Here is a 24,877-nt window from a genome sequence, read left to right as displayed (position 1 = left end):
TCAAAGAAGGACTGAAACTTAATCCAGTGCATATGCATGGCATGTGCTTGAGTGTGGGAGAGACCAAAACCCCTGAGTTCCACTGTTTATGGATGCAATGTCATCAGCTCTGCCTCTGTTGAAACCCTTGGTCATGTTCTTCTTTTTTTCCACTTGGATTCCCACAGCTTCTTTTCCATGGAGAGCCCCGAGCACTCAGAGGGTGGCCAGGGGCACATAAATGCCCAAATCTGCAGATGAACCTGAACTCCAGTGCCTTGGAGAGAGGTTTACCTGGGAAATACTGCGAGATGTAAACCACCCTGGGAAGAAAAAAAAAAAACAACAAACCCTACCTAATTTCATCAGCTTCAGTGTCTTTACCTGCATGATGAATTCAGTCCATGTGTATTCTGTACACAACACAGGCACATATTGCACTTCTGCAGTAGATCTTGGCCCTCTCTCTCTCCCTACACATCACCCATATGAACATTCTTATTAATTTACAGATGGGGAAAACGATAATCCAGAGAGAGCAAGTAGGATGCCCTGAGCCACACAGCAAATGACAAATTAACCTTGGGCTTCCTCATATGAAAAGCAACATCAGGCTGGGTCAGTTTTGAATACAGAGTTACAGGTCACTGGTTTACAGGACACAAGGGACCACTGCTATATGCTTGCCCCATTCTAAGATTTTTCTCGCCCCCCCTCCTCCCCCAAACATCTGCTACAAACCACAGTCAGAAGGGAATTGGACCTTTGGTCTGATCCAGTACAGCTGTTACCATGTTCCCTCAGTTTTAGAAATCAACCTGACCCCTCAGCATTGGACACAAACACCCTTAGACTTGGTAAAAGTTCAATTTTAGGACCTTGCTTTATGAATGTTTTGTATTAAAATGATTTATATGAACACATCTGCTCTTTGGATCTGGCAGCAGCCTGCGATCAAGCCCAGCTTTTCTTAATATTTTGGGCCATAAGCCATCCAGCTTGGGGATTTATTCATCTTAACGTGTTTAGCTTTGTAAGCACAATGCAGTAGTTACTGTTGTGCCTCCCGGCTGCTTTTCCATTTTTTATAAACTCATTTTCTCTGCTAACCTACTTTGAATTTTTTCTTGTAAAGCTGTTTTTAGTCTTCCTCTCCTTCCCTCCCTCCCCCTTTCTTTTTTCCCTCCCCCAAAACACTGGGATAAAAATGCTCTGGGCACTAAACACTAGTGACTTGAATAGGCTCCAGCTTCTATAGCCTGATTTTGGAAATAATTGTTCCCACTAATCCTTTTGAGTGCACTCCCAATTCCATATATTCAAAGAGCTGTCCCCCCCACCACACATACACACCCAATTGCTTCTGTTCCACAATCAGAGATCATGCATCAGCACCTTGTAGTTGCTGATGCCAAACAGTTCTTGAGCCCCAAACCCACTAACTGCTTCTGAGCTACAGATGGAGGCTCTTCCACCACTGTCACTGCCTTTCCCACCTTGTCCTCATCCCAACCACCTGGAAAAGAAAAATCATCATCTATTCCAGCTGAGCCCTGCAGCCTGCCAGTCGATTCCTGGATCCCTTCAATTCGGTATCATAAATACACTTAACGAGGGAGTTTAATATAGATTTGGTAAGACAGTTATTTGAGCGATACATAATTTATGTTGCCCTGTAGCATAGGAAGCCTTGAGTGGCGTCTGAGAGTGAACAGATTCAAGAAACTCGCCAGACAGCAGAGTGCCAAAGGGTGAAAAAAGTGAGGGAGAAAAAGGAGACAGTAACCCAGGGAAGGAGGTGCATGAAGCAGGAGAAGAGCTCCATAGCAGAAAGAAGCGTGAAAGACAGACAAGGTGAAAGGCACAGAGCGAGAAAAGAATGGAGAAGGAGAGAATAGAAGAAGATGAAAAGAGAAAGGAGAAGCTGAGCAGAGGATGCAGACGGGGGCAGAGAGTCTGCAGGATGAATAAGAGATGAGAAGCAGCATGGAAAGGGAGAAATAAAGAGCAGAGCATGCACACTCGATGCGACAAGCAGGTCTCTGCAGGCTGCGAGTGCCGCAGCCAGCCGGGAAGCAGAGCCGACTGCCGTGTCAGCCGGAGGGCAAGGGCAAGGAGAGGCGCCCTGGCTCTCATGGGGCTCTGCTACCTCGTGACTCACCCCCACTCCCCCTGCCAACCACAGCCAGGGGACTGCCTGGCTTCCCTACCCAATTCCAGCCCCTCAGCTCCACACGGTGTTAGGTTTTGCTGTTAGCCTCCTGCTCTTGTGTGGCCTCATTTCAGGAATTGTAGGGAGAATATGATGCCAGCCTTTCAGCTGGATAAATTGGAGAGGCTCTGCTGGCAGTCTCACCCAACCGCACGTTCATCCTTGAGTGGTTGTAGTGTCCTACTTTGGCATCCCTTGGCTCAAGAATGAGGGTCCTAAATGCTGCACTATGGTGACACCTCTGCCCGAGGGACTTCACCAAGTTTTCTTGCAGCTATGAGGTGAGACACAGGAGGCAGACTAAGCAAAGGAAGAGAGGGAGTTTGGTAGACCAGAGAACACGACCAGTGCTTGTCAAGCACACAGGATCTGTGCCTGCCATTTGCCTAGGCTCCCACTTTGGAAAAGGCACTGCCTCTCAGCTCCTGGAAGTCACATTTTGGTTGGAGAGCTTTCATCCAAAGAGTTAGTGTCAATTAGCTCTCCATTATACTCAGCAGTGACCTGTCACAGAAGTATGGGAACACCTCAGAGACAGATCTCCATCAGGACCAGCCTGGTACATGGAAAGATACTAGAAAAGCACCCCTGATGTATTTTCTGGGATTTATGCAATATGAATTGAAGGCAACACAACCATTTGGCTCCAAACAGGACCTCTAGTGAGCAGAACAGATGGCTATATTAAAAGGAAAAAACCCTAAGCACAACTGGACTAGTCAACAGCCTCCACAGAGGCTGAAGAGGGGGCCTGGCCCTGAACACTCAGTTTTCCTTTTGCCTGCAGTATCCATGATGAGGTTTACTATTACTTCTGTTCATGGAACGCAGCCAAGATACTTGCTGTTGTGCCAAATTGGAGAAAAACAGCCTTTGCCTCACAAAGTTTACAATACAGCTGGTATTGACCAAAGTGCTCCCTGTGTATCCCTTCTCTTGCACACGTGTGGCTGTGCATGGACCTACTTCCTTGTCCGCAGGCTGGCACATACAGCTCTGTGAGGGAATTCCAACCCTGTGGGTGAGCAGGCATCTGGCCATCGCTGCTCTTCCCGGTGCTGCCGCTCTCTGTGCCCAGGCATGTAGGCCAAAAATACTTAAATTCTCTCCCTTCGTCCCCAGTGAAGTGGTCAGGAGCTGCAGGGAGTCAGCTTCCCTGGTAAAGAAGAGTAACTAATAACTGTGCCCTTAAAAGCAGACACACTGATGGAGAGCTGGGTCTTTAACCTCTCTGCCTGCTGCCCACAGAAAGGTGATTGTGCTCCTCTCCTACCTTGCAAGATGATGATGACATTCAATGTGCTTTAACCTTCATCAACTGATGTTTACAAACTATTTCTAAAGCTGATGAGTGGCCAACACTGTGGAAACACACCCCGGGTTTTCCCTGGTGCTGTGTGTGCTCCCTGTGTGCAGTCAGCTGTTTATCAGCCGGGATCCCCGTGGCGGGAGTCCCCACACTCACCCCTCCGAGTGCACGGCCTACATCCATGTCTCTGTTTTCTTTGGCATTCTCCAGCATTCCCCTTGGAACAAATGGCCAGTAATACAGCTTCTACTCAGACATCCCCCTCTGACAGAGCACTCCTACAAAGAGGATTATCATTCTCATACTTGTGAGCTCCATGCTGTCCCACTATCTCTTTCAGGCTGTTCTCCCCTGGGGACAGGGGCACAAAACCCACAAAGTACACACAGATTGGCAATTAGATCTGCTCTCTGATTTATTTTTTTTTCTGCCCTGAAAAACACAACAAGCAAAACTGCAGGTTTTGTAGAAATTGTCCAAGAAAGCTCTGTGTTCCCCTCGGCCCAAAATATGCCAGCTTTGAAAGAAATATTTAGATGAACCTCCTCCAAAAGTTTACAGAAGAAAGGTAGCTATTTCTTGTAAAAATAAATGCATAATAAAACCCAAAGAATTTCTCTTGAAAACTAATTTTAGTGGAAATTTTTCAGGTAGTTTCAGTGAGCTGTGGAGCTCAGCATGCCCTCTGGTGCCAGAACCAGGTTTCACAGGCCCTGAAACCTGCCAGCTCCCTACAGCAAAACCAGAGATCAAGTTCAAAAAGGAATTAAGAAAAAAAAAAATCCCACACTCGTGGTGATATTCATCCTGCTTTCTCCAAGAATTCCTCCAAAAATCAAAAATAACAATAGAAGTGAAACTGGAATATTTGTGTGTGTGCATGCTTTGAGTAAGAGTTAAACCTCTGACTTATAAAACATAGACGGGTGCCTCACTCAGTCTCTTTAGGGATCTGTATTGCTGTGCCACGTTTACACAAAAGCAAATGGAAAGGGGATTTGCCTGAGATCAGACTGAAGCCAGCAGAGTCTTTGCAGGGAAAGAGGCTGTTTCACATGGAAAGCCAAAACATCCAAAAATGGGGCACAGGAGATCAGCTCCCGCACCAGTTCATCCAGCACTGTTGCATGACCGGGATGGAATTTTTCAAGTCCCAGTTTCCCTACTCTTAAAGAGTGAGCAATGGTGACAGATCCCCATCTTGGGAAAGTGCTGCTTACTGGTAGGTGCTCTTTTCCAGCAAACATGCTGGCTCTGCAACAATGCTTTCAAGATGAACTTGGTGTCTGACTGCCAGACCCAGGTTTCCTTTCTTTGACACATTATAGAGAAAAGGCAGTGATCTCCACTTTCCCAAGGGGAACACTTTCAAAGCGACTAGAAAGACACCAGCTCTAGCCTGATGACATAAATCACTTTGATGAGCCTTCAGGTATGTCCTGTGACTTGACTTAGGGTTCTGTTTGCCAAAAGGGAATCATAATCTCCTCAGTGATCCCACACAACCTCCCACAGCTGTCTGGCCAATCCTGGTACAGGGAAACCCAAGTTGCTTGTGAATCAGCTCCCAAGCTGCAGCAGTTTATAGGACCAAACTTTTAAACAAAGCAAAAGCATAAATGGTCTTCAGAAAGCTGTGCAAGCATTCTGGCAGCTCAAAAAAAGAGACACAACCACACATTCAAACCCCACAGACACAGCAGTTCACTGGTGACAGCTATGGCACAGGCATCCCAAGCAAATCCATCCCCCTGCATTAATGCAAATGCCAGGTCTCTGAAGACTCCTGGTTTGTTTAAGCCTCTCCTTATTTGAGACATCAGGCTTCCATTTGTAGCTGCTGGACTAGACAGAACACTGAGGGCCAAATCCATAAAAAACCTGGATTTCTCTAACTTTTCCTTGCATCTTAAGTGCGTCATGTGCTGGAGTGTGTCAATAGAAAGGCAATGAAGCTGGTGAAAGGACTAGAGCACAGGTCCTATGAGGAGCAGCTGAGGGAGCTGAGGTTGTTCAGCCTGGAGAAGAGGAGGCTCAGGGGAGACCTCATCACTCTCTACAACTAACTGAAAGTAGTTTAGTGTCCAGCTTTCATCATCCTTTATCCTTTTGGCAATCTTTCTGGATCTGTCTGGACTGAGAGAGCTTTGAATCTGGAATCACACCTTTTCCATTGCAAAGGTTTCCCAGTTCCAGTTACTCCACACAGGAGAGCAGTACCTGCCTGTGTTTTCATGTCCCAAACAGGAACATGCTGTCACGCTCGGCCATGCAAAAGAAGCCCACAGGAAAGCTGACTATTTTCATTGCCTGATCATCTGGGACACAGAGCTCAGTACGTTGCAACTCTCCCCCACTTCACACTCCAGGTAAAGGAGCATGGGGGCAGCTCAAAAGGAGGACATGTTTTCATTCAACAAGAGCTCCTGACTTGCTTTATTTTTCTCCACGTAAGCAACTAGAAACAGATGTCTCAGCCTCCTTGTACCAGTCACTCATTTAACAAAAGCTCTGTCCTGTTTGTACAGCGTCCTTGTTCTCGCACCCTTAACTCATCATTACACAGAGATAAATTATCAATGCTCAGCCTTGTGATGCTGCAAGGAAGAGGGCTGATTCCTCAGGAATAAGCAAAACAGCACATGAGAGGGATCAAATCACAAACCTTGCACCATTTCGTATTAGTCCCTCTCTGTTTCAACAGGATCACATGCTTTTAGGCCAACTGAGTAGTACCTCAGTAAATATTTTTAAAACGTGTTCACAGGATCTGACCTTTTGCTGGCCTCCTTTCCTCAAGATGCAAGACGCTTCTATGCTGCCCCTGACACCACACTGTAATGTTTAAGTCTTGAACACCTACACACTGCCTTAGAGTTCTTTGCCTCCTTACAGTATCTTTTAACTTCTACCTTCCACAGCAAGAAATACGAGCTTTGCAAAAGAACCACTTAACCACAGTAATATCACTGTCAGAAACTGCAAGAATTACGTTTTAAGCTACCATATTAAAAAAAAAAAAAAAAGAAAATCACTCAAAGCCCTTTCCTACCCCTAGCTAGCCACTTCTTAGGGATCACAGTTCACCATTAGGTCAGAACAGACACAGTCTTTCCTGCTAACTTTTTTGTACGTGGCTTTGTCACATGAAGGTGACCACTAGAGTGGGGCCACAACCCCCTTTCAAAATTGAACTCCAACTTCAGCATTGGACACACGACCACATACAGTGCTCTCCCAGGATCACTGGTTTTGCTCACGCTCTCCTGGCACAGAGAAAGCCACTCTTGCACATGGATGCACAAAGAGACCCAAGACCACAGCATAAAGCAGTAGCCATGACCCTTCCCTAGCGTCCTGCCTAGAACATGGAGGAAAGACTACATTTTCTACTTTACCTGGTACAAAAAGATGAAAAAAGCACTTACCATTTGATGTAGGTATTTCCAGCATGCCTCTCAAGAAACCTCTCTCACCACTTTGAGCAAAAGAAGGCCCCTCAGGCCCAGCCTGGCCTTTACCTCTGGTTTTAAAGGGTTCCCATCAGACAGTGCTGAGGGCAAGGCTGCTGGTCTTTACCGCAGCTGACAGGAGGCTGATTACCCAGAACCAAAGTCTGTCTGATATATCTAAGTGTTGGGTCTTTTTTCTTTTTAAGGTAAGAAGAGCATAGCTTACTGCAGATAGATCCAAATCTTTTGTAATTGTTGCCTTTGCTGGTGGTTTATTACCAGCTTATGATGCTCTGGGTGAATTGAAAACTATCATCCACTTTTCTAACTTTTTGGTTTTTTTCATCACTTGGGTCCAGACAGTTAACAGGTGAACTCACTAAGAGAAAGACAGAGAAAAGGTGGATGGCTTAAAGCAGCCAAATTACCTACATCCTGCAATTAGATTAAAGGCAACCAGGTGATTTGGCTCTTACAAATAGCTGTTTCTTTCCACTGACAAAAAAATGTGCCTGAATGATTAGTTAAAGTCAGGTGTGATGGATCCCACCCCTTGTCTTGCTGCATTTCGGTGCCTGATGTTCTGAAGAAATACTGCCCTTGGTTTCAAAAACAAGAAAGTGGATCATCCCATCTGCTCTAGCACCTTGTCTAAGACAGAAGCCAGCAAAAAATGTTCAGAGAATCACAGATCTCTTTAGGTTGGAAATGATCTTTAAGATCATCAAGTTCAGCCATTAATCTAGTACTACCAAGATCACCACTAAATCATGTCTTCAAGTGCCACATCTATATGTCTTTTAAATACTTCCAGGCATGGTGACCCAACCACTTCCCTGGGCAGTCAGTTCCAGTACCTGACAAGCCTTTTGTTAAAGAAATCTTTTCCTAATATCCAATCTAAACCTCTCCTGGTGCAACTTGAAGCCATTTCTTCTCGAACTATTGCTTGTCAATAGGACAACTGCTTGTCTTGAGAGAAGAGACTGGCCCCTGCTTGGCTGCAATCTCCTTTCAGCTGTAGAGAGTGATGAGGTCTTCCCTGAGCCTCCTTTTCTCCAGGCTAAACCCCCCCAGCTCCCTCAGCTGCTCATAGGACTTACTCTCTAGAACTTTCACCAGCTTCATTGCCCTTCTCAGGACTCACTCCAACACATCTTGTAGTGAGGGGCCCAAAACCAAACCCAGCATTCAAGATATGGCCTCACCAGTGCCCAGTGCAGGGGGATGATCCCTTTTCTGGTTGTGCTGGCCACACTATTTTTGATACAGATCAGGATGCCATTGGCCTTCTTGGCCACCTGGACACACTGACAGGTCATGTTCAGCCAGCAGCCCCAGGCCCTTTTCCGCCAGGGAGCTTTCCAGCCTCTCTTACCCAAGTGTGTAGCTCTGCATGAAGTTGTTGTGACCCAGGTGTAAGACCCAGCTCTCATCTTGTTGAACCTCATGAAAGGGGCCTCAGCTCACTGATCCAGCCTGTCCAGATCCCTCTGCAGAGCCTTCGTATCCTCCAGCAGAGCAACACTCCTGCCCAGTGTGGTGTGGCCTGCAAACTCGATCCTCTCATCCAGATCACTGATAATGACATTAAACACAACACCCGACCCAAAGAGAAGATCTCTCTCTAACCCCCTGTAAGTTTGAGGCTTGTCTGTGCCCTGAAGGAGGAGAATTTAATATTCTTTGCAAAACCCCTGGCTTTGGATAATCTACGTTATTGTAACTCTGGACAAGCTTGTTTTTCACAAAAATACCCGGTATTTTTTTAACCTTGCTGAGCTCTTGATCACCGCAAGTATCTTGTCCCTATTAATACCACGAGGTGGCTCTGAGGAGAAACTGGGTGTACTGAAGACATTTAAAACACTCAACTTTGACTCCTTCCCAGGCTTTCCAGATAAACTCCAAGGAGGAGGCAGCACCCCGTGTGGCACAGATGTGTCTGCTGGTTTAGCGGTATCACCAGTTCATGGGATTTCTCCTGTCTCCCCAGGGTGTGAATCCTCATCTCCGGATCAACGGGCCGATGAACATCAACCACTACGCGACGAAGAAGAGCGTGGCCGAGAGCATGCTGGACGTGGCGCTGTTCATGGCCAACGTCACGCAGCTTAAAGCCGTGCTGGAGCAGGGGCCGTCCTTCCAGTACTATGCCACCCTCATCGTGCTCATCAGCATCTCCCTCTTCTTCCAAGTGATGATTGGGATTCTCCTCATCATCACTGGTAAGGTGGCCACTGAAGGCTGTGCACCCTCGCAGGGTGCTGCAGGGGCAGAGAACCCCATGGCTTGGCTGGTGTGGGGGTGGAAGGGAGAAGCCTCTTCTCCCCAGTCGCTCCCTTCTGGCTCCCACCAGGGCTGCAGAAGGGTTGAAGGCAGCTCAATGCGGGCGGTAGGGAGGTCTGTGTCACTGCTTTTCGAAGTGGTGAGGGGGGTTGCTTTTCACTTGCACAACATCTCTGAGCACAAATCTTCCTTCACTTTCCCACTGCTGACTCTCTGTCACAGTGAAAGACCTGGGTTTTGGCCAAGGTGGGCCATTTGCTGCCCTTGCCGTTATATGCTCTTTCATGTAGCTCCTGCAGACACTACATTTTAGCCTTGAGCTTTTAGTCTCACTTGAGCTGTGACTTAACAGAACAATTTAGGCAGAGGTATTTCCTGTATTAACCCCACTTTAACCAATTCCACAGTTCTCCTAGTGCCCTAAAGACAGTATATTAACATCAGCATTTCAGACAGGCTTCCCCAGTGCTCCATCTGATACAAGAGTTGCTATATTTCCACCTCCAACGCTGCTCAGTATTAAAAGCCTGCAGAACGCTGCATTTTCCTGTATATCCTATGTGGGCTTTTACGTGGGAAAGAGGATTGAAGGCTACAGGAAATCCTGTGATGTGTTCCTTCCCCTGCCCCACATGCCACAGCCTTTCCTGGTGGCAGCTGTGGTGGATGGAGCCAGCTGTGAGGAGAAAGGGGACAGGGGACCACAGCTGAGAGCAGGGAGCTACAAGGCTGCTGTTTACATGGCTTATTGGCCAGACAGCCCTCATAAACCTGAATTCCTGTTGCCTGAACAGGTCAGTGTCCATCAGCTAGGGATGATCCCATTTATGTACCCAGATACCTTCTGGTCTGTGGGTGAGGAGGGGTTGATAGCTGTGTCAGATCACATATAATGAGATCTGGGTGTCAAAGAGGAACAGGCCTCCCAGCCCAAGTACAACATTGCTGACCTTGTCTCTCATGTGACACAGCCTTCCCTCGCCATGTCCCATGGCCATGCAGTACAGGGGGCATGGCACACGTCTGGCTCGTGTGCAGCAGTAACTTGGCTATTTACGGTTGACTCACTGCAGGGCCACAGCACCTCCATGGCAAAACAAATACATGACATTAAAAAAAAAAGTGTTTTTCTCTGCTCCATTCTTCTACATCATCGTAGAGCAAGTTGTGGCTCCTATTAAACTCCTGGGACTATTCCCCCTGCTCTGTGGCCTCAGTGCCCAGGGGCACCACGGACATTCACCAGGCAGGGAAAGCTTGCAGGGGCTGGGGGACTTGGAGTCAATCTGCAAACCTCCCTCTCTTTTTGCACTGTATTGCATAGCTCGTTTGAACCTGAATGACATTGCAAAGCAACCCCGCCTGAATATTCTCAACAACGCTGCCACAGCTCTCATCTTCATCACAGTCATCCTCAACATCTTCATCACAGCCTTCGGGGTGCAGAAGACTGGCCTCTACCCTAACAGGAATTTTCGACCCTATTAAGTCATGGGGCACAGAGTCAGGTAAGAAAGGGGTGAGCTCCCACCACTGCTGGCCCCTGGGAGGGCTCTCGATTTCAGAAAATATAATTGTAAGGTGGAGAAGGCAAAGATGCACAAATTAACAAAGCCTTTCTAGGGGCATGTTGCTGTCCCACAAGAATCTGGGGCCACTGAACAAATTCCCTCAGAGAAGCAGGATTTCTCCTTTAAAGCAAGACCACCAAACATCCCAGTTGCTGGGATTTATCAGCAGCAAGGGCTTTTGGAAGGCTGCAGACTTCATGCTAGATAGAAATTGCAGTTGTGGATGGGAGCTAAACTTGGGAAAGAAAATGCATGCTGGGAGGTATCCAGAGATGGCAGCACTATTAGCAGAAGAAAAGGAAGGTGCTGGTTAGGCCAGGGTAAAAGAGCCCTTCTCAACAGCCAGTGTGGTTTGGCAGGAACTCTTTTAAGAATCCAGTGCTCATTTTCAACAGTCTTGTTAATAAGAGTCCAACCAAATGCCTGGGTTCCCATGTCAGGTCATGAGGGAATGACACGTTCTTAGATCAAAAGAACTTCAGGTCAAGAAGTAAAGGTCACAGCTCTTGCTAACATGGCCTGCAACATGTAAACACAGTTTAAATGCAATATACTGGGGCAACAGCCAACAGGAAAGCTCAATAGACACATGATATGATGAGGAAGGATGCAAAGGTCAAAAGCCTCTATAAAAACACTGCTTGCTTGGGATCCAGAAGGGTGCAAGCACTGAAGAGCAGCAGCCCACATGTGTAGGGGTGGTCATGGTGTCGAGTGACCCAGTATGCTGTGACTGCTCCTCTCTGGCTACACAGCACAAAGCAGCCTGCTCTGACCTTACTGGCATTTCTTATCTTTCCTGCAGGATCTGAGGAGTGCAGCTGGAAGGAAAAGCTCTCCTCCTCTACGTCTTCACTGACCTCAGCAGGAGCCCATCGACAAATCCAGCAAACTGGATTAAACTTTCAAAACTCTGTGTGTGTCATGGTATACTGGCCCCCTCCTGTAATGCTTTTGCAGTTCTGAAGGGGTGGAAACATCACCTTTCCAAGCTAGAGCAAACTTTGCAAGGGAACAGCAGCAGGTACATGGTTTCAAAGCACAGTTCTGTAAATCTCATATCTTACCGCTTCACATATTCAATATTGGCTCATTCGGTAGAGAAGACTGAATGATTTACTTTGTAGGCTAAATAAATAAGAAAAGTCTAGCTTTTTTTTTTGTCTCAAACATAAGTCTCTATACTTAAAGCAATTCTATCTCATGGTTTACATCCCAAGTGTTGGAATGGGTTTCTCACACTAAAAAAAAACTCTCATGGGAGGATAGAAAAGTGTGTGCACGTCAACATAGTTAAACCAGTTCAAATGTTTTCCTAGTTGTTTAAAATTAAATGTAACACAGTTAAGAAAACAATCAGGTACTTCCAGCATTGGAATATTAACAATGAGAAAAAATACGTATTATGGTCTGATGTCATCATCAGGGACCTATCAGGAATGATGTCAGAATGGCCTGACAGTATTTAGTAGAAAATGAAGAAACATTATACATAAGGAGACAGTCTAGGCTTATTGCCACAATGAAAAATGACAGTTACATAGTGTATTACTTCATTAAGGTCTTATCAGTAATACAAATATTTTTAAATATATTGATTTTATATTGGTAATGCTGGAAATTCCCTTGCATTAGAACAATTTGTTTCCTTAAAAAAAAGATCCTTTGAATTAACAAGTTTCCAGATTTTTTTGAAAGAGTAAAAATTTTTTATTCTAAATTTAACTTTGTACTCATGCTAAGAAATGGATATTTTAATAGCCTTGTGTAAACCTGTTAAAACAATTACACGCTCTTCTGATTATTAAATGATTTTTTTCATTGTACTGCAAAATCACAGTTCAATATGGATTTTTAATTTTGCATATCCTTGCTACCACTGAGACAGAAATGCCATGAAAACGTCCTCATAGTGGTCTTCAGGAGCTACTGGAAGTGTCTGACACTTAGAAATAGATACAGACAGATTTCATTTATATTCTGTATTTGGCTTTACAGACCTAAATTTCACTGTAAGTTACAGGTGGTGCTTTTTTCTGGAGAGGGTGTGAATGATCTTGCTCAGAAGGTGGTGGGTAAGGCCACGGGCCAGCATCAGCTGGTACCTGCAACTGACTTTTCGGCAGCTGAAGGAAAGTTGCATAAAAAGAGTAGGGCGGAAAATACCAGTTATGTATTTACCAGAATTTAAAGTGGCAAAGCTGAGCACAGTCTGGGATCTGTTTGGTGAAGCAGGCAAAGACTTGTCCTCCACGTTATCTGGGGGATGACAGGTCTGGAGTGACACTGACTTTGCTGCTTAACTCAGTTCTTGCTCTGTGCCAAGACTGACAGCAGACAGGGGTGGATGTTTCTGGGAAGCCTGTTATCCTGCTTTCCTCCAGAAAAAGGCTTCACTGTAGGGGTAACCAAGCCACTTGTAGGCAAAGCAAAACCACAAGCTAAGGGCTTTCAGCCACTACTGGCCAGCTGGGTTCACGGAAAGGTAAAATGTTATGCATTCCCTGCGCAGAGCCCAAACCCTAGGACTCATTGCTTCATGGAGCAGGAGGCAAAGCAATTAGCATTGATGACTGAATGTAAAGAGAGGGAAAAAAAGAAAAGGTTCAGCTGGGAAAGAAGCAGTGAGGGGAATTTCCTTACCAGATCTTAACTTCATCATTGTTTCAGAGAGCTACTAGATCAGGTATGATGGTACATGAGGCCTGCCTGAGCAGAGAAGGCTTCCTGTCACTCATCCCAGACAAGCAAAAGACTGGCAGCACACCAGAATATTTTTTCCCCGTCACCTTTAATAATAATAATTTCTCATTATAATGAAATCAGACTCATTAGCAACCTTGGCTGCCTTTTCCCCTCTCCATATCTGACTCCCATTCCTGCCAAGCTTTTGATACTCAACACACAGCTGATGCAAAAATGGGCCAAAATTGAATCTAAATAAGCAGCTGCTGTGAAAGAGTTGACCTCTCATTTGTGTAAATTGTGCCAAGCACCAAACCTGGGTCTAGGCTCTCACCTGTGGTCTTCTCCAGGAATTGTCCTCTGCTTGCAAGGAGGACCACTCTGTTTTCCACATTCTCTATGATCACATCACACCTGTGCTTTGGGGGGATGTGTATTTGTTCAGTGTTTCCACCTTGTTCCACATGACAAACCCAAGAAGACAGGAGAAATACTGTTGTGTTGCCATCCCACTTTCTGCAGACCTAGAGGGACTGAAACAGGTCTCGCTCCTGGCTAACCTTGCTTGCTGCATCTCCCACTCACTTCCTGCTGCAGAGCTCTTGCTGCCTTGGGCAGAGTGTGCTCTGTCTCTCTGGTATTGCCTATGCTTTCGGTTACATGAAGACAGAGGAGCAACACCTGGTTTCTAATCCCTGCTGCATGGTGATGTGGTTGCGAGTAACACACAGACAGAAGTGAGCTCTTGTAGGAAGACAATGTATTTATAAAACATGAGGGAGAACCTGTATATCCCCCAGCTACAACAGAGAGGTGGCCCAGGAGTTGTCTTGAAGGCACAGAGCCACTTTAAGGCAGGTAATTCAAAGGTACAACTCAGATTCTCAACACAAGGCATCTGTATCTAAAAAACAATCAACTTCAGACGTTTGTAGGTAATAAGAAGAGATGTTCATACTGGACAAACATTAAGACAATGACAAAACAAATCACATTATAATTTTCACACAAAACATTTTGCTCAGAATAAAAGCCAGCCCTTCTTCGTTCCCTTTGCTGACCTGCAACACAAGTACCAGCCCCACAGTTCACAGTCCTGAAGACAGAGTCTCATTTCTAGGCAGAGCCTCCTTGCCCTGCACCGCGCACTTGGAGGCCCAGGTGCCACAGCCTGGTCACATCCTGCCCCGGGGAAGGTCTCTCTTGAACCATGGCCCATCATCTCCCCAGCCAGAGAGCTTCTGGAGCAGCTTGCTCCTGTCTGATGCACGGAAAATCCCAAGCAACTGACTTCCTTCTGCCGTCAAGGCAGGACACAGCCAGGATGCACATCAAGGCCAGAAACTCGGCACAGCTTCCTAAAGAGATCCTAGCGAGAGAAATGTGATCAGTTGCTGGGGAGAGTCAGCTTCCTGGCCATGGTGAAGCCAGGTTCCCTCTTCCCTCTGGGAGCTGTGCTGGACCCAGAGATGATGCAAGACGTGTGACACTAGTGATGGGGCAAACCCCTGTGGTTCTGGTCTGGCCACTGCCCTGGCTGGTCGTGCCCTTTCACTACATGGCTGTAGGACTACCTGCTCCTGCTGGGCTTCCTACTCTCCCTGCCTCCGTGACTCTGTCTGAGGAGAAAAACTGCAGGTTGTTTTGGAAGAGGGACAACAGCCCTAGAGCAAAGCCCAGCGCTGCTCCTGCAAGGTTTGCTGCTGGCTGGCAAACTGGGGAGCGTGTAGCCCCTTCTCTCTCTACCTGCACTGGTCTTTGAGCATGTGGGCTGGAAGACAGCTTTTGTCCCTATGGGCTCTCCAAGCTCCTCCATGGAGACTGCCAGCTAGTGCCAATTAGTATTAATCACGTTTACTACAGCAATGCTTAAATACCAACTGAGAATTCCCACTGTGGTAGAAAGGGAAGAACATTTGAGATGGTAGCTTTGACAGTAGGGACACTGGCCATCAGGAAATGGGACTGAAAACCACGAACTCCTTATATCTCCACCAAGGAGCCCTCACGAGGTAGTTCTGCTTGACACTGGCCTGGGTTACAAGGTATGAAGGAAGGAGCACAGTTTCAGATGAAAAATGGAAGCAAAATCCTCAAATTCTGCTGGCAGTGCTGCAATGAGCGCTGCATTCCAGTCCACTCTTTGATGACTGTCCTCTCTGGTGGGGAAGAGGGGCTACTCATATCATCATTAAGGGAAGTGAGTTACCTTCTGGATGCACCTAATTCTTGCCAGTGCCTGCAGATGAAAGCCAGTTGCTAACTTTAGGTGCTGCAGACCACATCTACAGCCAGATGTGAAAGCACATGGTACAAATAACCCCTCCTCCCTGTGCCTGACTTACAGGCTGCCACTGAATCCATCAGCTCTCCATCTGCAAAATGGGCATCATGCTGTTCTCAGCCTGATGGGGCCAGACAGCTGGTCCTGCTATTGCCTCACTGTGTCCCGGCATTCGCCCTTCCCGATAGCCTCTCCCCATTCCACAGGGATTGCGTGACAGAGCCAGCCTGGACAGGCTGTGGAGGCGCAGTCCTGGAGCCTGGAAAGCAGCTCACCTGCACACTCGTGGGGCTGTTCCTGTGTTTGAGTGAAGCACAGGCTCTGACATGCACCGAGAGCATGACTGACACTGCACATTCCAGGCAGAAACAGAGCTTATTGCAACATTGCATCACAAGGCCCTGGTCTCCTAAACTCCTATAACACTTTTTTGGGAAAAAAAAAAAAAATAAAAAAAATTGACTGTTGTCAGCCTGTTTCCTCTCACCCCAGCTGCAGTGACTAATTTCCTAGTATCTACATGGGTAAAGTACTTTCCCTCAATAGGAAGACTGCTCTGGCTTGGGTAGATGGCTAAGACTGCCTCTTCTGGGATACTCCATTCTGGCAAACACTCTGTGGAGTCAGAGACACAGCTGTCTTTTGTCTACTTCTTACCATGGCTGCACACTGCACAGCAAAATTTTCTTCTATCTGGTTGCCTTTTTCTAACTCCATCAGTCACAAAACCCAGACTGATGCAAGTAGATGATTTGACAAGATTTCTATCTCACGTGCCAGAACTTGCATGTTCAGTTTTCTACAATAGTGGAACTTGATGGACTTGTCAAGCACCAGAGAACCAGTAACAAATGAATGACTCCATCAGCAAAAAGCAAAAAAAAAAACCCAAGTACCATGTCAGCATTGCTTGTATTCTACATACCTCCATTACTCACTTCTCAACAACTCCTCACAGAGCTGGGCCCCAAGAGCAGCATTCTATGTCACATTCTCCCCTCAAGCTTGAGACCAGTAGCAGCCTTTTTAGGATGGTACAGGGACCACTGGAGCTCCAGTGTAAAGTACTGAGTGTGCTGGGATTTCTGGGTGTATATTGTCTTCTAAAATGGTTACAGGGTAAAAAAATCTTGCCTTGCATTAAGAGGAGTTTTGGGGGATGAGAATTTCCTGTAGCATCAGGCCAGCTGTGGGCTCTTTCCACAGGTCTTGCATCAATGACAGCATGGGTCTGCCTATCCTTTTATTCACTCAACCCTCTTCCGTCCTCACTGTTCTCTACATCCAGTGCATGTGCCAAGACCTGAGGCCACCTCCTCTGTATCAGGCCAGAGCTCCCAGGGCTGTTTCAGAGATGAAGCACCAAGAGCTGTGCTGGTTCTTCAACCAAGAAGCCTGCTCTCTACATAAGAGTCAAACTAGGACAAGACACAACTGTGAGGCCATAACTTATTAAATTAACTTTTAGATGCTGCATAAATGTACAGGATTTTGAGAGCAGAATACTCTGTCTCCTCTTCTGACAAAATCACAATATTTCAACTACTAAAATATTGCCACTTCTTCCCTGCTAGGGTTTCCCTGATATTATTAGGACAAACACGTCTGTCAGATAAGGCTGCAAAGTTCCTCCTGAGATGCCCTCCTAGCTTCTCTGTATAACCCCTCCACTATCCTCAGGAAGTGGATCAATAATTTAGGTGGATTTGTAACATCACCCTCACCAGCTCACCCAGCTACAGGCAAAGATGGCTCTTGGAAGGGAAATGTATTTGCATCTCCATCTATGGCCCATAATTTGCTGAATATGAGCACAGTTTTTCATAATGACTAAGGTGAAAAGCACAGAGAAACGTCTAAGCACCAGCAGCCTAAAGTGCCTATAGCTCCTCCATATCCAGATTTCCTTGGGTCAGCACACGGGGATGTGGATGCAAAACAGTTCAGAGAACTTTGGTCCCCTGTCCAAAATCATGGATACTGAAGAGATAGGGAAGGAGGGGAAACGGGAAGGGTCGTGGTTTTTTCTTTTTTTTTTTTTCTTTTTTTCATTCAAGTATTGAAAGAGAAGCTGCATTGCTCTAAATAAACCATTCTGGGCTTAGCTGGGATTTGTGTTTGTTTGGTGCAAGACTCAACAGGAAATATGGCACCTCTCCCACTGTACCATCCACCAGACTGCACGGCAGGAAATGCGAGTCCTTCCCTCGTCGACATCTCCCCCGCACACCTTCCCAGCCAGACATGGATCCCACGTCTTGGATACAATGGCTCAGAAGAGAAGCTCCTGCTCCGCCAGCCTGATCATCCCTTCCCCAGCTGTGCCATCCCATCAGAGGGCTCTGGAGGCAGAGGAAGAGTTTGTGTGCTCGGCTGTGTGCCTCAGTAAAGTGCACATCTAGACGAGATGGTGGACGGTGCCGCCGAACAGCTGTGGGGTTGAAGGCTACAGTGTCTTCAGCTGGCGTCGGTTCCACATGCCCCGCTTTGAGTGAAACCAGTGGAAAAAGTTTCTCAGGGACAGACGCTCCACTTCCAGCCCAGCCTGTAAGATCCTGGTAGAAAGAAGGGTAGACTCAGAGAAAACTTGATCGTAAAGATACTGGGGGGGCTCAGCCTCAGAAAAACTCTTTTAAGTTGTGCTGTTGACAAGAGACTACAACTAAATTGGATAGTCCAGAATAGCTCAGAGGTGTCTCATATCCATAAGCAGGCATTTAATGACACTTGGTGAGTGTTTATGCACCCTTGAGGGGCAGGACTGGTCAGGAGTGCCTGCACATACCAGGCTAGGAGGAAAAGACAGCTGACAGCACAGGATTGCTCAGGATGCTAGTCTTTTCTGCAGTCAGCTGTCAGAAAAGACAGGACAGGGCCCAAAGCCTAGAACTACAAACCCAGAGGCTTAGGATTTGTCCAGCAGAGATCCCTCACTACAAACTTGGAAATTGTAACTGTACCTTGTGACCTTTAAATGTTTCTCCAACAGTTGGTCTTCTGGACAACTGCTAAATGTTATACGGGAAGTCTGAGAGACCCAGACTGTGTGCTGCACTGCTGGAAGAGGACAAAGCCTTCACAATCATCAGTGCCTGATTTGCACGTGGCCAACCAGCAGTGTGGCAGTAAGGCACCAGAAAATGGCTCTTCTCTTACTAGTGGCTGTAGCAGAGTGTTTTGTGTCTCCTAACCTACTAGGTTTGAGGTCAGGACAGGCTCAAAGACTCTCCCTCACTGACCAAGCTTATGGTGGCAGCAGTCATCTCAATCTCCTTATATCCCCACTCCTGTAGTCATTGGTCTTCCAAGATCCAATGGGTCTCCCTTCCTGAGCACATGAACATTGACAATGGATGCCTACCTGTCCAGGAGTTCCCAGTCCTCTCCTCCCCAGCGGTCTCGAAACTCTTTCGTGTTCATGCCTCCGATCTTGTCCAGGTCAGACTTGTATATGCCCAGGAGACCAAACCCATTCACCTCCCAGTAGCCTGAGGAGAGCACAAAAGAAGCATAGGTATGTTGGTGCTTGGAACCATTGATGACTCCAGTAGAGATACTGGAGAGAGATTCAAACTACTTTTAGCATGATGTTGACACCAGAGAGTGAACTCAGCACCAAGGCAGAGCCAACCATGCCAACCAGCTTTGGGAAGTGAGAAAGGTTAGAGGACAGACAGCATGGGCTGTCCTATCAACTTGTTAGCAGAGCCTCCAAAATCTCCTGGACTGTACAGCTTCACAGGGTTGCCCTGTGCCTGAATGGCTCCGGGTGGCCATCTCTGTCTAAAGAAAATCCCATGCTAAGATGATCTATGCCACTTTCCTCCCTCTGACTTGGGTTGGTTTCCCTCATCCCTGCTCTACCAGCTCTCCTCAGGACAGGCTGTGCCCTCTAAGAAAAGAGAGTAATGGACAGAAGGGAATAAAGGAAGGGTTTTCCAAGGTCCTTATATCCATAAAGAGCCCCAGGAGAAACATTATACAAAGGGCTCTGCTAGCTTTTTGATCTCAAATTCCAGGTACCTGATGCTGTTAAACCACATCTAACACACTCTCACTTTGTGGAGCTGGAAGTACCTTAGGCTTCAGACCTCAACAACACCAGAGGAACAAATCTAGGGGTGGCAGACACCCTGCTTCTTTCCCCATTCCCCAAGGTCTGAGCCAAAGAGGCTCCATTCCCTCCTACCTTCAGGCCACTGTGGGGACATCCCGCAGTGCAGCCTCATGACCATGGGTGCGAAGGCCATCTTGCCTTCGACACAGTGCTTCCTGATTGCATCAATGACTCCAGCTGGGAAGTGGATGTGGAGGTCACACAGGAAGATGATGCTGTGTGGGTCCTGGAATGAACCACACCGGTTGGGAAAAAAACAGATTGACTTTCAGTAAGTCTTTCTTGAGGAGCAGGAAGACAGAGATATGGGAGTCAATTAAAAAGCCATTTGTTGCTGCATCAGAAACTGAGGTCCCAGAGGCTGGCAAAGCAGCCACTGAGTGGCTGTTCAACGATGAATGTGAAATACCACGACTGTGACCTGGCAGAGCCAGTATCACAAAGCTGCTACTGCTGATTTCCCTCCTGTCCAACAGTCCCAGCAGGTGGACTGAGAACCAAACAGAACACAGGCACCTCACAATACAGGGTGAGACCCTTACTCTGGAAGGACAGAAAACATATTCACATTTGATCTAGTCTGCCAGGCTATTCCCTTCCCTAAAACCAGTGTGTACAGTACCAAAAGTAGCAATAGCACCAGTGTCCACCCCAAGGGTGCCCAGACTCACCGTCACAAGGTCTATTCCCGCCTGCAGCCCAGCAGAACGCTCGAAATTCCCTGTCAGCTTCAGGTACCGGTAGCTGGGGGACAGATGGGAAAGTCAAGTTCAGTTCCCATGCGCCGGTGGCACAGGAAGCACCACAGGCATTAGGCTGTGGAGCTGCCCTCACCCTGTGCACCCTCTCAAGGAGGAGGAAAGCCTTTGCTGGGTGAGTGCACAAGCTTAGGCACTGCTCCACGTTCCATCACGCCCTCAGAGTCTTCCCCCTTGTGGATCAAGGGGAGGGCAATGCCTAGCAAAAGTCTGTTCACCTATAGTCCAGTCTGTCTATCCTAGGACTAGACCTGTTATTGGCATGTAAAGGAAATGAACAGCCAAGGCTGGTTCAGATCAGAGTAGGGTAAGCCAGACAGTTATTCGAGCAAGCGGAGTCCCCAGAGGCCTCCATGCTCCCTGTCCTATTTCTCACAGCTTTCTTGTCTGTCCTCCCTCTGCCCCATCACTGTGAGACTTGCTTTGTCTTCTCTCTTGCGAACTTGAAAATAGAGACAAATTCAACAAATTTGGCTGGAATACTACACTAGGTATTGCCTTAAACTTTTATAACACTGTTCCGTGCAGTACATGGTGTGTATGCACATCATGATAACAATATATTCATGTTCATGTGCAAGGTCTGGGTGAGTGTTATCTTTAGTTTTCCAGCTGCAGCAGGCTGTGGCTGGTCAACACACAGAGACTGGCAGAAGTGCTGTGTTTGCAGCATATATGTGTGAGTGTTTTTTTTGTGACCAAGCAGTACTCTCACCTGTGCAAGGTAGATCTTTTCAGAGCCTTCTCTACATCCATGTCATCGCTGCTGTAGTCTGTGATGATGATGTTGAAGTTGGGATCCTTAGTGACTTGGAACAGCTCTTCCATGTCAGAGATGAACTGCAGCACCCAACGTGCCTGGTTTTTCACTGGTTGTATTGCAACAGGGAGATAATCTAAGCAAACTGATTTCAGTGATGGTGTTGTTTCTCAACAGGCAAGGCTTCTTGCCTCCTGTCAAACCCCAATAACCTTGCAGGGATGCTGAAACAGGCCCAGGCTGAAAACCTGGTCCAAAGAAGCAAGGAATCAGTGTGGGTTCTTTCCCACCATGTGACAGGACTTTTCTTTGAGCTTACAAGCCATGGAAGTTTGGGGCCTATCATATTTCTGAGGGGGTTTTACTTGGAGAGAACAGAAATTGGAAATGACCCAAATGAGATGGTTGAGACTGGCCCAGGTTCACTGTTCAGGACTGCCCTCACGGGAACCGCCCACGGTGCCATCCCTCGGTGTCCTGGGGAGGCAGGTCCTCCTTACCTGGCACCACGAAGTGAACCACGGCACGGTGGTTCCAGGAAAAGCCCTGGGGCCAGCACAGCTCTGGCTCGTTTGCCACAGCCATCAGGTGCCGCCGGCGACCCCACACCAGGCTCCTCATCTTCCTCTCTTCCTCCTCATCGCCACCGACGCCCTGCCAGCCCCGCGCGAAGACGTACTCGGAGAAGCGGACGAGCCGCCCTCCCTGCTCCAGCAGCTCCAGCTCCAGCAGGTAGCGGCTGCCCCGCATGCGGTCCTGGCGTTTCTCCACGTTCACGATACGCTGCAGCTGGAACCGCCTGCAGGAGATAGAGTTGGCATGGGCATGTCCCCTCTACACCAGCCCCACTCCCACCTCCAGCCCGTTCAGCTCTGCTAGGCTCCTTCCTCCTGGCTAGCACAAACCTTTTTGTCCCCAGCTTCCCCTTGCTTCGCTGCACTGCTTCCAAAGTCCCATGGGAAGGTTTAGCACCTGTTTCCTAAATCCACAAGCATGTGGGATTAGACCTGGGATTCCGGCCAAGAGAAAAATATTTGGCAGGGGAAATGAAATAAAGGTGACACAGAAAATAACGAATGTGTCTGAATGATTGTAGGGCTGGTAGTAGTGAGTGTACTCAACACCACCTACAACGATCTTGGCACAAGGAGTATGTTTGGGCTAGTGAAACTGGCTCATGACAGCTTATCAGCCAAGAACATGGAGGAGGACTGAGCAATCACACAGTAAAAACTGGAGTGAGCTTTAGGTTTGGAATGGCCAAAACTGGATGAAATGCCAGGTCATGCCCTTTCAGATCATAACAAGAGTTTCTGCTGTAAAGTTGATGCTTGCCAGAGAAGAGCTTGTGTGTATTGATCAGTTACACCTGACTGTGTAACGGTGTGATGTGACCCTGAAAAAACAAATGTGATCTTAAGATGTAGCATTAGACAGCAGGGATCGGAAATTCATAACACCTATTCTATAAAATATCTAGGATACTGGTTACTTATGTCAAGGAAGATTAACTCAAACTGAAACCTGCATGGAAAAGGACTGGTTAAAAAATGATGGAAATAGAGGCCAACCGGACAGAAGAGTCAGGAGTTGGATTGTTTAGCTTATGGAGGCTCAGAGGAATTATGTCTGCTTGACAGAAAGGCAATCAGGATGGTAAATCTTGAGAAGAAAAAGAACCATATCAAGACCATGTAAAAAAAGAGTACCAGCAAAAGCTGGCACCAGTTATCAGCCAAAAGAGGTATATTTAAAGCCCAGTGTTTTACACAGATTCCTTGCCTGAAATCTTATTTCCCACATGTAGTTTATCCTCTGATTCTCACTAGTTACTCACATGACAGGCATTCCCTGTGCAGCAGGGTACACCAGCTGTCCCTTGGTTCTCTCACTGTGCCTTACCCTTTACTCCTCTGGTTGAGCTTCTTCAGGAAGACACGTGTAACTTCCAGGGCCTCCCTTTCTCTTAGCAATAAGTTTCCTGATGTGTTGCATTTCAGGTCAATCCAGTCTGTGCGCAGCATATGGAAGTCCAGGTTGTTCGCGCTGAAGGTCTGCTCCCAGTTCACTGCCTGGTCGAACACTGGTACATAATCCAAATCCTCCTCATCTTCCTCCTCTGGCTCCCCATCTGCCTCTTCCTCTTCGTCTTCTGCTGCCACAGGTCCAGACTTGCCCTTCACAGGAGCTGGCACCTGTACCTCTCTTTCGTCCATCTCCCCACCATTGGCTGCCTTGTGCTCAGCAATGTAGGACTCCACTTGGTTCAGCCACTGGGGCAGCCCAGGCTGGCTGGGGCTGGCAGTGCTCACAGAGCGTCTGCTGGCTTTGCCAGAGACTGGGCCTTCTTTCCTGGCTGGCACGGTGCCTGCTGGCTGCAGCCCGTCCTTAGCAGTGCTGAGATCTCCTCGAGGTCTCGCTCCTTTGGGAATTGTGACCCCTGAGTCTCTAGGGTGGCTAAAAGACTGCTGTCTTTGAGATACAGTCCTAGAAGGAGGGTTTGCCCTTCTGACAGGCACTCTCCCCTGGATGGCCCTGGCATGCTGCAGAGGGCTCCTGGAGTTGTCTTTGACACCAGCTTTTAAACGGGGTCTCTTTGTTACTGGGTTCCCCTCCAGGCCAACCTGGCTGAGGCTTTGGTTAGTAGAGGCCAGCACAGCTGATTTGACACCAGACCTCTTTGTCCTTCTCCTTTGTATCCCCTCTCCTATCACTGAGAGGAGCCGACGACGCTCCCGGAAGGAATAGTCCTCATGGATATTGTCCCTGCCCAACATGCTGCCGGGAGCGTTGCCCAACAGCTCTGCCTTCACTGTGCCAGGGTGCTCGGGGGGACGGGTACTCTCCATGTCCTGCTCCTCGTACTGCAGGTCATCCAGGTTCCCCTCCTGGGAGCCTGCAGGAGTAATTGAAGTTACATCTCTGGCATCCTCCCACTGCTTCCCCCATCCTAGCCCAGGCACTCGTCCTGCTGGGGGCAGCCACTTGTCACCTCACCTCAGTATTGCCCCTCCTGCTCAGAGGACAGGGATGCTCTCACACACAAGATCTGTGCTCCTGCTGGTACCAACCTCCTCAGCACATCTTAGCCACCACTGCCAAAGGCTGTGGAGGTGTCTGGCTTTGCCTTTAGGTGTCTTGTCTGGCCACAGATTTGCAGGGCAGGTGTGAGCGCAGGCTGCAATGCTGCACAGCTTTGGCTCTGTTGCTCCTGCCCATGTTTTTGCTAGAATTACATCTCAGATAAGCTGTGGGCCTGAGAGGTAGTTGTCACGTTGTCTTCTACAGCCCACTGTTTGGTGACCTCCCAACCTGCCCTTGAGAGAAGTAAAAGCTGCAGCAAAAATCTCCTCCCAGACACAATAATCTGGCAGGGAAAGGCTGTGACTTCCTTGTTATGGAAAGTCAACAGCTTCTTTCAGCTGCTGCTGGAAGACCACACGCAAAAGTGACAGGTGAAA

General features: G+C 47.6%; 2 protein-coding genes across 2 annotated transcripts in view; one reads left to right on the top strand and one right to left on the bottom strand.

The window, feature by feature from the left end:
• NINJ2 (ninjurin 2) overlaps positions 1 to 12,633 on the top strand; it is a 47,348-nt gene extending 34,715 nt beyond the window's left edge. The window contains exons 2-4 of the mRNA XM_027680861.1: positions 8,949 to 9,180; positions 10,566 to 10,749; positions 11,618 to 12,633. Of these exons, the coding sequence (XP_027536662.1) occupies positions 8,949 to 9,180; positions 10,566 to 10,729 (396 nt within the window). The 3' untranslated portion in view covers positions 10,730 to 10,749; positions 11,618 to 12,633. The remainder of the gene's footprint in view (positions 1 to 8,948; positions 9,181 to 10,565; positions 10,750 to 11,617) is intronic.
• Positions 12,634 to 14,240: 1,607 nt separating this feature from the next.
• The window catches only part of B4GALNT3 (beta-1,4-N-acetyl-galactosaminyltransferase 3), a 41,452-nt gene continuing 30,815 nt past the window's right edge, over positions 14,241 to 24,877 (bottom strand). Inside the window, exons 14-20 of the mRNA XM_027679614.1 lie at positions 23,319 to 24,312; positions 21,917 to 22,215; positions 21,372 to 21,525; positions 20,570 to 20,642; positions 19,971 to 20,124; positions 19,143 to 19,269; positions 14,241 to 18,336 (exon numbers count right to left, since the gene is read on the bottom strand). Of these exons, the coding sequence (XP_027535415.1) occupies positions 18,228 to 18,336; positions 19,143 to 19,269; positions 19,971 to 20,124; positions 20,570 to 20,642; positions 21,372 to 21,525; positions 21,917 to 22,215; positions 23,319 to 24,312 (1,910 nt within the window). The 3' untranslated portion in view covers positions 14,241 to 18,227. The remainder of the gene's footprint in view (positions 18,337 to 19,142; positions 19,270 to 19,970; positions 20,125 to 20,569; positions 20,643 to 21,371; positions 21,526 to 21,916; positions 22,216 to 23,318; positions 24,313 to 24,877) is intronic.

This window comes from Neopelma chrysocephalum, unplaced genomic scaffold (genome assembly GCF_003984885.1).
Source record: "Neopelma chrysocephalum unplaced genomic scaffold, ASM398488v2 Primary Assembly neopelma1_59, whole genome shotgun sequence".
Lineage (NCBI taxonomy): Eukaryota > Metazoa > Chordata > Aves > Passeriformes > Pipridae > Neopelma > Neopelma chrysocephalum.
Note: the sequence above shows the minus strand (reverse complement) of the source record. Positions and strands in the feature narration are given on the sequence as shown.